Here is a 13,701-nt window from a genome sequence, read left to right as displayed (position 1 = left end):
CCTCATTGCTTTCTGAAAGTGTGACATAAGGGATTTATATGGGATATTATGCTGGTAAATACTATTGGGACAGTGACCTTAGGCATAGGTTCTCTCCATTTCCATTTCCTTCTCCTTGAAGGTGAATGGGTAGAATGAATTGCTATCTGAGGCTACTTCCACTTCTAAAATTTCATAATTCTAAAATTTAAAGCCAAGTCATTGCAGATTTAAAATACTTAAAACTTTTAGTACAGTCCTGTATTCATTATACTGTGCTAGGCAATTTATAACCAATTTGCTGGGGGTGCTGGGGCAGGGGGATGTTATTTTAAATCACTATGTCTTAAATGTGCTATCTGTAAAGTAGTAGTACTTTACTTTGAGGATTGAAGAGAGGAGTAGGCATTCATTCAAGAAATAAACTTGGCTTATTATTTATAAACTAGGTTCTGATAAAAGAGAGAAACCAAAACAATTAGCCTTATTTATTTGCTTTTGTGAAAAACTGTCCTGTCCTATATTAATAGTGCCTGGGCTCTCTCCAGTTACTAGAAGTAACAATAGGAACATGGCAGTTTAATTCTGAAGATTAATAAAATAACATTTATCTCATATCCTAAATTGTTCCTTTGTTACACTTATTATACACGACAGCTTATCAACTATTATAATGCATAAACTCTTGTGATGATCATACACATTAAATCAATGCCCAATTATCTGTGCTAATGAAAGCGAGCAATGTCACAGATCATCTGCAGTAATTAATTACTACTACAATTAATAATTCAGAATGTTACCTACTCCTTATTAACATTAAGTCACTGAGCTCTGTTCTACCTCTCCTCACTGCGCTACTTCAGTGGTCGAAAAGAAGTAATCCGTTTTCCACGTAAGGATGCACACATACCCATGCACACACTACTTTACAGCTGCTCTGGTGGCTGTTTTTTAAAATTCCCAGTAGGTGGCCTTCATGAACTAAGGCTTTCCTGAAGAAGAGAAAAGAAGTGGTTATAATAATAACTAGTGTTTATTGTTTACATATATTGTGTTATTTAATCCTCACAACTTTACAAAGCAGGTACTATTATTATCCCCACTTTATAGATAAGTAAACAGAGGCATGAGTTTAAATAACTTACCAAATTCACAGAATTAATAGGTTACCAAACTAAAAATCATAATCCCAACCTTGAAGGAAATAATAAGGATATATACTTGAATATGTAAATGAGGAGGAATTAATGGTTAGTGATCACCCAGTATATATCAGGTGTCATGCCAGGTCCTAGGAACACAAAGACTGAACTTCCTTCAGGAATTTATAGTTTCATATAGAAACTAAATAATAATACAATATAGTAAATGCAGTACTAAAGAGATTCTAGGATGTTAGAAGAGTGCCTAGAACTGTCTACTCCAGTCTAGCAAGGAAGAGCATAAACGAGGTTGGAATGAGCCTCCAAGTGGAAGTGCTGGTGTGTGGAAAGACCAGGAGTCTAGAAAATGCAGTGAATGCAGGGGACTCTGTCCTCCTGTTTGGACTTGCTGTAGCATGAAATGTTAGGCAGGGCACCACGGAAGTGGAGTTGGAGAGGCAGCAAATGGCTAACAGTGGATGAACTGGATTAGGACCTTGGAGTTATCTTGGAGTTGGAGGGGAGGTGATGCATTTTAAAGAGGGAAGTAATGTGATTAGATACGTGTTTTCTTTAGGTCAAAGTGGATGGCTGTGTAAGGAATGGATTGAGGTCAACTTGTCCCAAGTAGTAGGGCTGTCATTTAAACCCTGATTTAATCTAACTCCAAAGCTGGTAGCTGTACCATCAATTTGAGTAGGAGTGAGGCTATCTGTCTTTGAAGTCATCAGGTGAAGAGAAGGAAGAGTCTAAAAGGAAATGAGAAAAACATTCAGTTATTTCCTAGTCTTTAATTTCTTCAAATTTTGTTTTCTTAGATATTTGTAACAGTCTTTTGAAATCCTGGTCATGATTACTTATTTTAGAAAAAAAAAATCCATTTCCTTTTAAGAGGAAAAACAGGATGAATACAATTCTTTTTTACTCTGTCTTTAGAAACCTAATTGTTCACACACAAGGTCAAAAATTGCCTCATGGGTACTAAATTTGAAAGCCTAAATTTCTAATCCTTAGGGTACTAAGCCACAGTATAAAATTATGGCAAAGATAATGATAATGTTTAAAATAGAATGCAGTGGTCTTTAGCCAAACAGGTTAAGTGTTCACATAAAATCTAAATAAGGCATGAACTAGATTGAAGGACTCTTAAATTTAAATTTTCTAATATGCATCTGATAGATAATGAAGGAAAGTGTATATATGCTATTGTCAATAATAAAGATCTAATCAAAGGTCAAAAAGTATTTGAAAAAAACTTGAACGATACTATAGATATATAACTTTATAAAACTGATCATCACAGATTGTTTCTATTTCATCTCTGATTTCATATAATTCATTTCTTTTATAGGCCTACACAAGTGAAATGGCAGCTGATGGTAGCTAGTTGTTTTAGAAGAAGTGGTAAATGCTTTAATTTTATTCATTTTTTATATATTTTGCTTCTTTATGTCTTTTAGGTAATTATGCACAGAACTGTTTTCCAACTGCATATTTGTTTATTAAAACATTAGCTTTTGATTACTACACATATTGAAGCATTATATGAGAAACATAATAATTACTACATACAGAAAAAAGTTATGCTTACAAAGTGGGTCACCATTATTAAGAAGAAAGTCATTATTTTTCAAAGTTAACATGTAATCATTTTGACAAGTTAGTCACAGAAAAATAGACATTTTATACATATTAGTTTACATTTCCATTTTCTGTTCACCTAATTCTAAACATCCTTGTATGCTCGGCCAAACTTATGAGACTGTCTCACACCTGAGAAGCCTGAAGAAGGCCCTGAACTGGAACAACTGGGGCTGTGTTTTCTATACCAAATACCACTAGGTATCTCTGTGTTTTCGGGAACTGTTTTTATTCCATCCTGTACTGCTGACACTTGTCCTGAAGCATGGAGCATGGAGATGTTAGTATTGTTGGACTAACTGTGAAGTGAATGATACTCTTAAGACTCATCAGAGGGCGCCTGGGTGGCTCAGTCGTTAAGCGTCTGCCTTCGGCTCAGGTCATGATCCTGGGGTCCTGGGATCGAGGCCCGTATTGGGCTCCCTGCTCAGCGGGAAGCCTGCTTCTCCCTGTCCCACTCCCCCGGCTTGTGTTCCCTCTCTCGCTATCTCTCTCTCTCTCTCAAATAAATAAATTTAAAAAATCTTTAAAAAAAAAAAAAAAAAGACTCTCATCAGAGATTAAGCAAGGAGATAAATGTTAATAGATTTGTAATCCCTCTTGTAGAGCCTACAAATGATCCAGGAAAAAAATGCCTCAATCCAAAGGGAGCACAAATGTGACAGTGTTAACAGTGTTCTCATCCTGTTTTGTAGGTCTCTTTCTTGACCTCTGTGAGCTCCTTCAGAATGGCATCAGAATATATACACAGGAGTCCTCAAATCATTTAGATATTGATCTTTGCTGTTACTGTAGTTGCTATGAAATCTGTAACATCACTGTACTGTATGTACATGTTACCGGTATCAGACTGAGTTCTGAGTTACCAGTGTTCATTACAGTGGCAGTCATAGGTAAGGCATACATACATATGAGGTGTTCGGAGTGATTTAAGACAGAACCTCCCTTGTGTTACGGAAGTACAGATTAGAAGAAGAGAAGCGGACGTTAGTGAGAGCCACTGGATGCTGGGTACTTCCTGTCTCAGTTGTATCCAGTTCTCACCACAGCTCTTGGAGGGTCAGCATGGCTGGCCCTTGTATAGAGTGGGGCCCAGACAGATTCATTCCTTGTGTACTGAGATTTTAGCAAAGATCCAAAATTCATTTTTCCCTGTTCTTTACTGCTATGAAGCAGTATTGTATTATATTTATTGTATTATAAAACAAAATGCTTTCTGTAAACTTTTTAATGTTTCAAAATAAAAACTACTGGAAAAGGTTATTTTTCATCTTTTCCCAACTAAGTGAATGATACTGAAATTAATGTTAGCTTATCACTTAAATTATTTTTAAATTTGTCAGTTCTAATAAAATAATCTTTAAGTTTTAGAAATTGAATAGAACTTAATTTTTGACACTAACGTATTTATTTTAAGAACTAAACTAAGTTTCTTTTTTTTTTTTAAGATTTTATTTATTTATTTGACAGAGAGAGAGCAGGAGAGCATAGGCAGGGGGAGAGGGAGAGGGAGAAGCAGGCCCCCTGCTGAGCAGGGAGCCTGATGTGGGACTCAGTCCCAGGACCCTGGGATCATGACCTGAGCCGAAGGCAGTCGCTTAACTGACTGAGCCACCCAGGCGCCCCACGGACTAAACTAAGTTTCAGTCATCACCCATTTACTTCTGCTCTACCCCTTTTTCAAATTTCTTGTATCTGTACATTTTCTTCCAGAAGTTATATTAAGAATGGTTTATATATGCTTGTGGCAAACATGAAAGTCTTCTTACTAAACCAATAAATGGTGCCAGTGTCTTGAATTAAAATTACCACTTTGCTGAATCTTATTAATTTTTATAATCTGCTAGTGTGGTTTTCTCTCTTTTTTTATTTACAGGTAACTACCAAAAAGCGTTAGATACTTATAAGGATATTCACAGAAAATTTCCAGAAAATGTTGAATGTGAGTTTACATCTTATAACTTTTAAGCTATAGGTTCTCACATTTTATGTCATTAAGTATGATAACTACATTTGCTACAGTAATTGCATATATAGCTACCAGCCTATAATTTGTGATACATGATTACACATGTGGTTATAGGATCAGAAAATTTGACTATGCAAGTACATTGTATAGAATTTAATTTTTGATAGATTTAAGTATACCACTGTGTTCTCTTTAGTAGTAAACCGATGTATAATTCAAAGTTTTGTGAAATTTCAAGAATTTTGGTTTATTACTGATTTTTTAAAGTTCATAAACTGATGTTTTATAGAAAATGCATTTTTTAAAATTTATTTATTATTTATTTGAGAAAGAGAGGGCACAAGGGGTGCCTAGGTGGCTCAGTCGTTAAGCGTCTGCCTTTGGCTCAGGTCATGATCCCAGGGTCTGGGGATTGAGCCCTGCATTGGGCTCCCTGCTAAGCGGGGAGCCTGCTTCTCCTTCTCCCACTCCCCCTGCTTGTGTTCCCTCTCTCACTCTCTCCCTGTCAAATAAATAAATAAAATCTTAAAAAAAAAAAAAAAGAAAAGAAAGGGCACAAGCTAGGGGAGGGGTAAAGGGAAAGGGAGAAGCAGGCTCCCTGCTCAGTAGGGAGCCCAATGTGGGGCTGGATCCCAGGGTCCCCAGATCATGACCTGAGCCGAAGGCAGACACCCAACGAACTGAGCCACCAGGCAGCCCAGAAAAGGCATTTTTAACTCTCCACTTAGTATGCAACTTTCTGAAGTTGAAAAATACTTTTAGAGTTTATGAAAATAGAACAATCATTGTGCTCATATGGATAGCAAATGAATTTTAATGTTACTTTAAGTTTAAAACATTATGTTGGTATTGGGCTTATTTCCCTTTTGTGAAGCTAGCTTTGTAGAAAATACTCATTTATTCCCCATCTTGTTGCATAATGGGTTATTACTTAAAGTAATAATGTGAAGATTACAGGACTACCAACAACAAAATCATGACCAAGAAAAATACAAAATAACCATATTCACATGCCACATACTCTCATGTATTTGGCCCTGAATAGCCTTGCAGCTAAAGGAAAGGGAGAAAATGTCATCAGTTATATAATCTTTTCTGTTTATGAGGAAACAAAGTAATTCCTTGGGAAGAAGAAAACATTTCTAACTTTTCATTTATGTTGCGAAACCAAGAGATATATATTAGATAAGATCAATTAAAGTTATAGCAGCTCCTTGCTTTCATGACATCCCCACAGCAAATAAAATGTTTGAAAGACCTTAATTTTTTCCTTCAGTGACAATGAACACTAAACAATGCATTTCAGTTCAGTAAGACAAATCTTTCCTATGCCAAGTTTTCCAGTGGCCCAGCCTGATCCGGGAATGAGATGTACTGCATGTTCCTTCATTAATATTTTCCTCCATTTGGCTTTTGTGAAAGGTCAACAGCAGAGAGCTCAGAATTACGGACTTTGGTAGCAGCTTAGGAGCAAAAACTTTTCTAATGCTGATTTAGAAGCCGATTTGTTAATTTACAGCAGTAGTTTGCAAATGCCATCAGGAAACAGGCTATGTGGGAATTACTTATAAAACTTAAAAAGCACAAATTTCTAGCCCGACCTACAGAGATTCTCATTTAGGTTTGCAGTGGACACAGATATCTTTCATTTCCTATTTCTTTTTTTTTTTTTTAAGATGTTTACTTATTTATTTGAGAGAGAGAGCGTGCGTGCATAAGTGGAGGGGAGGGGCAGAGGGAGAGGGAGAAGCAGAATCCCTGGCTGAGCTGGGAGCCCGATGCAGGCCCAATCCCAGGACCCCAGATTATGACCCAACCCGGAAATCAGACGCTTAACAAACTGAGCCACCCAGGTGTCCCTCCTATTTCTTTTTTAAAGGTTTTTTATGTGATTCTTAATCTCAGTCACTTTAGGAAACTGGTGATTTAGAGATTAAATGAGAGGTAACAATAATATCTTTTGTAAAAATGAAGCAACCCAAAGTCTGCTAGGCAAACGTTTCCCCACCTTGGCACCATTGACATTTGGGATGAGATAATTCTGTATTGTGGGCGGCCATCCTACGGATTATAGAATGTTTTAGCAGCATCCCTGGCTTCTACCCAGCAGATGCTCCTAGCACTTCCACCTCCTCATTATGAAAAACAGAAATGTCCCCAGACATTGCCAAATTGCATTGACAGAATTCTGCTGATTAAGAACCCCCGCGGTGGCTATAGTCCCTCTGCACTGGACCAGTAAAGGGAGAATCTCCACGCAAGTCCAAATTTCTTTCTTTATTGAGAGTTTAAGATTCACTCTAAGGGGCACCAGGCCAGCTCACTTGGTGGAGCATGTGACTATTGATCTCAGGGGTGTGAGTTTAAGCCCTGTGTTGGGTGTAGAGATTACTTATAAATAAAATATTTTTTTAAAGATTTTATTTATTTATTTGACAGAGAGAGACACAGCAAGAGAGGGAACACAAGCAGGGGGAGTGGGAGAGGGAGAAGCAGGCTTCCTGCTGAGCAGGGTGCCCGATGCGGGGCTCGATCCCAGTACCCTGGGACCATGACCCGAGCCGAAGGCAGAGGCTCAACGACTGAGCCACCCAGGCGCCCTAAACAAAATATTTTTTAAAGAAAACAGTCACTCTAAAAATTAAATGGATGATTATCTATGCCATAGGAAATGTTCAAGATGACTTCAGCCTGGATAATTTTCAAAACAAATTATACTTTGTCTACCTTAACTATAGCTATAGAAAAAACATTTGCACCCATGTAATATCTCATCTTGAGTAGAGTAGTTTTCTGATAAACCCAACGGGATAATTCATTCTTAAAATATATTCTTCAGTTAGCAAAAATTGACTTGCTCTATAGAGTTCAGATGACCTACTAAATTTTGGAGAACATCTACCAAAAACAATGATTTTTATTTTACTTTAAATATTCCTAAGCCACTCATTCTGAGGATAGGTAGGTAAGAGAAATAATTAAGTATTATTTGTACAATATATGTAAATTACTTCTTATTGTGAATTATTAAGATAAATGTATACATAGGCAATTTATATAGTGACATCTTAAATTATTTTAGTACCATTACTTTTACAATATGTTAGTGGTCATGAATTGCTGACTTATTCAAAAATTCTTGTGGAGTGATGCTACAGTGTTGGAATACAGCACTGTCCAAGCACTGTGGGTGTGGTGGAAAGTAAAACAGATGAAAACCCCTGGGAAGAGAAAGACAATAAACAAATATATACGTCAGTAGTCATAAGTGGTGTAAAGGTAAAGCAGATAAGGACATAAAGAGTATGGGAAGGGCTCTAAGTAGATGGTGTGGTCTCACCTGAGGGCAGGGCAGGTGGAGAGAGTCTGTCCCTTTAGGTCCCCTTTCAAGGAGGTCCGTTTTCATAGGGCCAGAGAATACAAACTGTCATTAATTTTTAATAGAAACAACCACTATTTGTGTCATTCCTACTTGTGTCCCAAAAGACTGAGTTCATTGATTTGTTATATTTTCAACATTGTGCATTAATATTTTTCTAAAACTATTTTTTACAATAGGTCTGCGTTTCTTGGTTCGTCTCTGCACAGATATTGGATTAAAAGAAGTTCAAGAATATGCAACAAAACTCAAGAGATTGGAAAAAATGAAAGAAATAAGGGAACAGGTATCTCATATGGCCCAAAAACTGCTGTCTGTTAATTTTCAAAATGTCAGCCTTCTGTAGCTCAACTGAGTGATTCTGAGGGCTTCTCTCAGTAAAATAAAGTTGAAATTTTTTTCTGCCGTGGCACAAAAGGAAGAATAACTAAAATTCTAGTTTGAAGATAAAATTCTGTCAAGAACCAATTAATAGGAGAAAGTGCATCAGAGTCAACATACTTTCATGGATGGTTACTCATAGACAAATCACTGTAACTTTCCCCGATACAAAATAACTTACAGGTTAATTTATGCAATTAATTTCAATTGGAGTGTACTGTGGCCCATGGAAGCTAAGCTAAGGACTATATAATAATAGTACGTTTTCTTTAAGGTGTTTCATTATGTAGTGGAACATGGCTATGAGAATAATATTAATATACATGGAAGCATTTTATTTCTGTGTTTCATGCAATATGTGGAATAACAGTGTTCTTATTTTTACTTCTTTTTTTTTTTAAGATTTTATTTATTTATTTGACAGAGAGAGAGAGAGCGAGAGCAGGAACACAAGCAGGGGGAGTGGAAGAGGGAGAAACAGGCTTCCCACCAAGCAGGGAGCCTGATTTGGGGCTGGATCCCAGGACCCTGGGATCATGACCTGAGCCTAAGGCAGACGCTTAACAGACTGAGCCACCCAGGTGCCCCATTATTTTTACTTCTTTAAGAGAATAATCTCTCCTAAGTTTGAGCGTAGAATATTTAAAAATTTAACATGATTTTTGAGTATCTGCCTTTCATAGAAAGAAAATATATTCTTTAAGGTTAGACTTTTTCAAGAAATTAATTATCTTGGATAATTAAATTTAAATTCCATATTTGCTTTCAAAATGTGGTTTTCTTGTTTTTGCTTTGAAGATGTGATCTGATTGTTTTATTCTCTTTTTAAAGTATCAGTTGTTTAAGCATTATGAGCATGACATAGATTTTTACCTTAAAAATCCTATAAAATATCAAGTTGGTATTAAAATGCCATGGTAGGGTATATAGTTTAAAACTTGCTGTGAAGACCAATTTACTACCATGTACCAATTGCTAAATTAGGTAACCTGTGTGAAAGCTTTGTAAAATTAAATGGGTATAAATCAAAGTTCAAGTTATCATAATTGTTCTCATAATCACTATTAAATGTGTTTCAATAAGAAGAATCAAAAATAATTATATATTTCACACCAAGAACATTGTTTGGAGCTTAAAATTAGTTGTTATGTTAAGTTATAGTATAGAACCACAGAAAGAGTCAAAGTCTTTAAGACTCCTAAGTTCAGTCATCAGTAGGTTAAGTTTATACTGAACAGAGAACACGCAACTAATACAAATTATGGATCATGCATAATACACTTCTCACAACTTACAACCTTAAACAGGAAAACTGGCATATGCATTACCATCCTTGATTTAGTAGACTTCCAGTGTGGCCCCCTTTTACACAATAAGTAGCAGCCCTTCCAACTCCCTGGGACTTGCCTTGCAGCCAGCTCACAAGGGTTGGTAACTCTAGCTGTAAGAAATCTGATTCTGAGGAGTCCCTGGGAAATGAACTTTAAGGGCAAAGACCAAATATGCCCCCTTTAAAGAGATGCAGAGTTGCTTTTGTACAATTTTCTTTTCTCTTGATTTCTCCATGTTTAGTTGTATCTGGGTTGAGCCATTATAGATACCGTGCTCTGGTTCTGGTCTTTGAGGTACTTTACATCTTTACATTGGCTTCCTCTCTCCCTTTGCCTTTCCTCTTACCTCATCCTCTTTCCTCTATGCACTCTCTCTCTGGGGTGTTAAACTCTTCCTCTGGCTGACTGCTTGTGGACTGTTGGATCTTACTGTTAAGAATGATTATGTAGGGGCTCAGTCAGTTGAGCATCTATGTGCCTTCGGCTCAGGTCATGATCTCAGGGTCCTGGGATCCAGCCCCGTGTCGGGCTCCCTGCTCAGTGGGGAGTCTGCTTCTCCCTCTCCTTCTGCCCCTCCCCCCTGCTCGTGTGCACGTGCCTGTGCGCACTCCCTCTCTCAAATAAATAAAATCTTTTTAAAAAAAGAATGAATATGTAAATGTCATTGAGACTGATTTTTCTTTCTAGTTTGTACTCGGCCTTTTGATTCCTCTTCCATCAAAATATTTATATATACATTGAATATAGTCAGTTTTTATCTGTTTCTCTCATAGACCTGACATCCTTCCACTGTCTTCGCTAAAATAATTCCCAATGACTTAATTAAGAGTACTTTAGTAAACTCATTCAAGTTACGATTGATGCATTTAGATTAGATTCAGTGTTTCTCTTACTTATTTACTCCAGTTATTAAAGTCTCACAGTGTTTGAGCAGTGCCTCTTTTGGCAATATTTTATCACTGCCCTCATTGTAGTCTGTATAAAACCTAAGGACACTTAGATATCTTCTCTCATAGCTTCTCCTTAATGTCTTCCCTCAAATGTTACTGCTTAATTGTTCTTTAGAGTCAGAGTCACAGTCCTCATCCACAAAGCACTCTCTCTGCAGCGCCCTTGAAATCAATTTCTCTATTCTTTGGTACTCTTCATTAAATCTTAAACAAAAGGAACATGTTCTTGATATTTTCTCACTTATGTTTTGTTTATAAATACAGTGTGGAAGAGAAAAAATAGTGGAAAAGAAAGGTCCTAGGGAGAAGAGACTTAGAAAGAATTTTCACTCTCTAAGAGCTAATTTATCTTTTAATTGTTGCATGTCCCATTTCGGTTTGTGTTTCTGAGATTGTGAGCCCATGGGGCAGAGCATTCTATTTCCTGGCTTGCATAGTGCATAAAGCACTATTAGTTATGAAACAAAGTATAATAAATAAACTTCTGAACTAAGGACACTCTTTTCTAAATTTGGACTTGTTGCTTTTTCTGTGTCTCTTGTTTAGAATCTGTCTTAATGCAGAAACTTAACATTTTTCTATATAATTAGAATTTCTTCATATAATCATTGTTAATGCCTGCATAATACACTATTGTACAGATATGTCTTGATTTCTTTAAGCATTTTCACACTGTTAGACAGTCAAATATCTTTTTTAGAGCTGGTAACTCTCTACAATCAGTCTAATTTTGGTGTTTCCTGCTGAAGAAGAACACTTCCATATTGTGAACTTGAGAACGTTTGTGAAATGGGCATGTAATTGAAAGCAGGGATATCATAGATAATCACATCAAACTCTTACCTAGAGCTGTTGAAAGGAGTACAAAGTTGACCCCCAGTCTTTATGCTTTCCTCTCCTCTGGAAGTGCTAATAACGGTGGAAGTTTGGCAGCAGGAAGAAAAAGAAGTGAAGGTTCTGGATGAATGTTCGTGAATAATGTTAGCACTCTTCATGGTTCTGGTTACAGTTTTCCCTTTAATTCCACTTGAGTACATCTGCCTAACTAGACCTTAATAATAGCAACAGCTAACATTTACTGAGTGCATGATAGGTACAGGCACTGTTCTAAGTAAGCACTTTATATTTATTAACTAATTTAATCATCACAATAGTCCTATGAAGTTGGCTATGGTTTTATTATTTTTTTTAATAAATGAGAAAACTGGGGCCCATGGTGGCTAAGTAACTTCCTCCAGGTCACATACCTATTGGGGGCAGACCTAGGCTTCAGATCCAGGCAGGCTGGCTCCTAAGTCTATGTTCCTAACTACTGTGCCTTACTACCTTATGAATAGTAGGGGAAAGGATGATGAAAATAATTATTTTCAGTTGATGTATAGTCCTTACTTATTCTGCACTCAGAAAAGTTGGTAACTCATACCATGAATTAAATTAAAATGTATCTTGCCATCAGCTCACCAAAATTTGATTAGGCATTAGGTTCTCAGAATAGTGCTATTCAGGGATGCTCTGTGGGCCAGTAGAGCCTCAGAATCACCTGGGCACGTCTTAGAATTACAAAGTCTTGGGCCCCACCCCAGGCCTACCCAAACCCTACCCTAGAGTTAAATTCAAGAATCTGTGTATGTGGTTTTTTTTTTTTAAGATTTTATTCATTTATTAGAGAGAGAGTGTGTGCACCAGTGGAGGGGAGAGGCAGAGGGAGAGGGAGAAGCAGGCTCCCTGATGAGCAGAGAGCCCGATTCAGGGCTGGATCCCTGTGTCCCGGGATCCTAACCTGAGCTGAAGGCAGACACCCAACCAACTGAGCCACCCAGGCGCCCCTGTGTATGTGTTTTTTTAAACAAGTTCTCCAGGTATTTTTCTATTCACTAAAGTTTGAGAAGCACTTGTCTAGAGTTTATGCTCCTACAGGGTCATCGTACAAATGATCAAATACCAGCTCAGGATATGGACTCTGACTTGGAGAGTGGGGGGCAGAAAGTAGATGTAAAATAAATCAGGCCATGGATTTTAAAAAATTGTTTAAAAATGGAAACAGATTTATGTAGACCTAAGAAAGAAAGATAAATTGATTCAGGTTTATGTGAGTCAGGATAGTGTAGCTCCCTGAGCCCCTAACTCCTACTTTAAAGTGTTAAAGCCAGAAATTTATTTAGACTGATTTTTCAGAGAACCTGTTTCTCTTCCTGGAACTATTATGGAAAAAGAAGACTGTTCTCCCCTTCATGCTTGGGGGACCTACATTCCTGAGGAAGAAGAAAATTTTACACATGTGTATTCATTAGTGCCATCAGTAAGCAGTTCCAGGCACAGGCCATTTGGCCAGACAAGAAAGACCACCTCGGCCGTGTCTGGCTTCTGTGGGCCTGGAGCAATGTGCACTGGCCCCCAGCACTGTGGGCCTCTTAGCAACACTTTTTAAAGAGATGCTTTTTATTCTTCACTGAACACAGAAAAGTTAGCTGCAAGGCATTCTGTCAAACTTGACTATAGTCTGGAAAAGAACAAAATGGGAAGAGCAGGAATTAAAGACTGAGTAATCTAAATATGAAAAGGAAGAGAAACATTTCAGCCAAAATACCAAAGAGGGTTAGAGAACAAAGTACAAAAGATTCAGTATGGTGAAATTTGTTGATTTTCAGCAGCAAATAGGTGTTCAGTTGGAAGGGGATAAAAAACCCCTCATTCTCTGGGCGCCTGAGTGGCTCAGTCAAGTGTCTGACTCTTGATTCTGGCTCAGGTCATGATCTCAGGGTTGTGAGATTAAGCCCTGCATCCTGCTCCACACTGGGCATGGAGCCTGTTTAAGATTCCCTCTCTCTTAAGATTCTCCCTTGGCCCCTCCTACCTCTCCCTCTACTCTCCCCCGCCCCAAAAAAACCCAAAACAAAACCCCACATTCTCTGCCCACAGGAGAGTA

At 37.5% G+C, this 13,701-nt stretch overlaps 1 protein-coding gene across 5 annotated transcripts in view; it reads left to right on the top strand.

Annotated features, from left to right (window-relative positions):
- IFT88 (intraflagellar transport 88) overlaps positions 1-13,701 on the top strand; it is a 149,215-nt gene that overhangs the window by 104,631 nt on the left and 30,883 nt on the right. For 4 of the 5 annotated variants that reach the window (XM_036106633.2, XM_078070594.1, XM_078070592.1 and 1 more), the window contains 3 exons: positions 2,476-2,528; positions 4,642-4,707; positions 8,293-8,399. In XM_036106633.2, the coding sequence (XP_035962526.2) occupies positions 2,476-2,528; positions 4,642-4,707; positions 8,293-8,399 (226 nt within the window). The remainder of the gene's footprint in view (positions 1-2,475; positions 2,529-4,641; positions 4,708-8,292; positions 8,400-13,701) is intronic. The other variant, XM_078070593.1, reaches the window with a different exon arrangement.

This window comes from Halichoerus grypus, chromosome 4 (genome assembly GCF_964656455.1).
Source record: "Halichoerus grypus chromosome 4, mHalGry1.hap1.1, whole genome shotgun sequence".
Lineage (NCBI taxonomy): Eukaryota > Metazoa > Chordata > Mammalia > Carnivora > Phocidae > Halichoerus > Halichoerus grypus.
The sequence above is the reverse complement of the archived record's forward strand: the minus strand, read 5'-3'. Positions and strand labels throughout refer to the sequence as shown.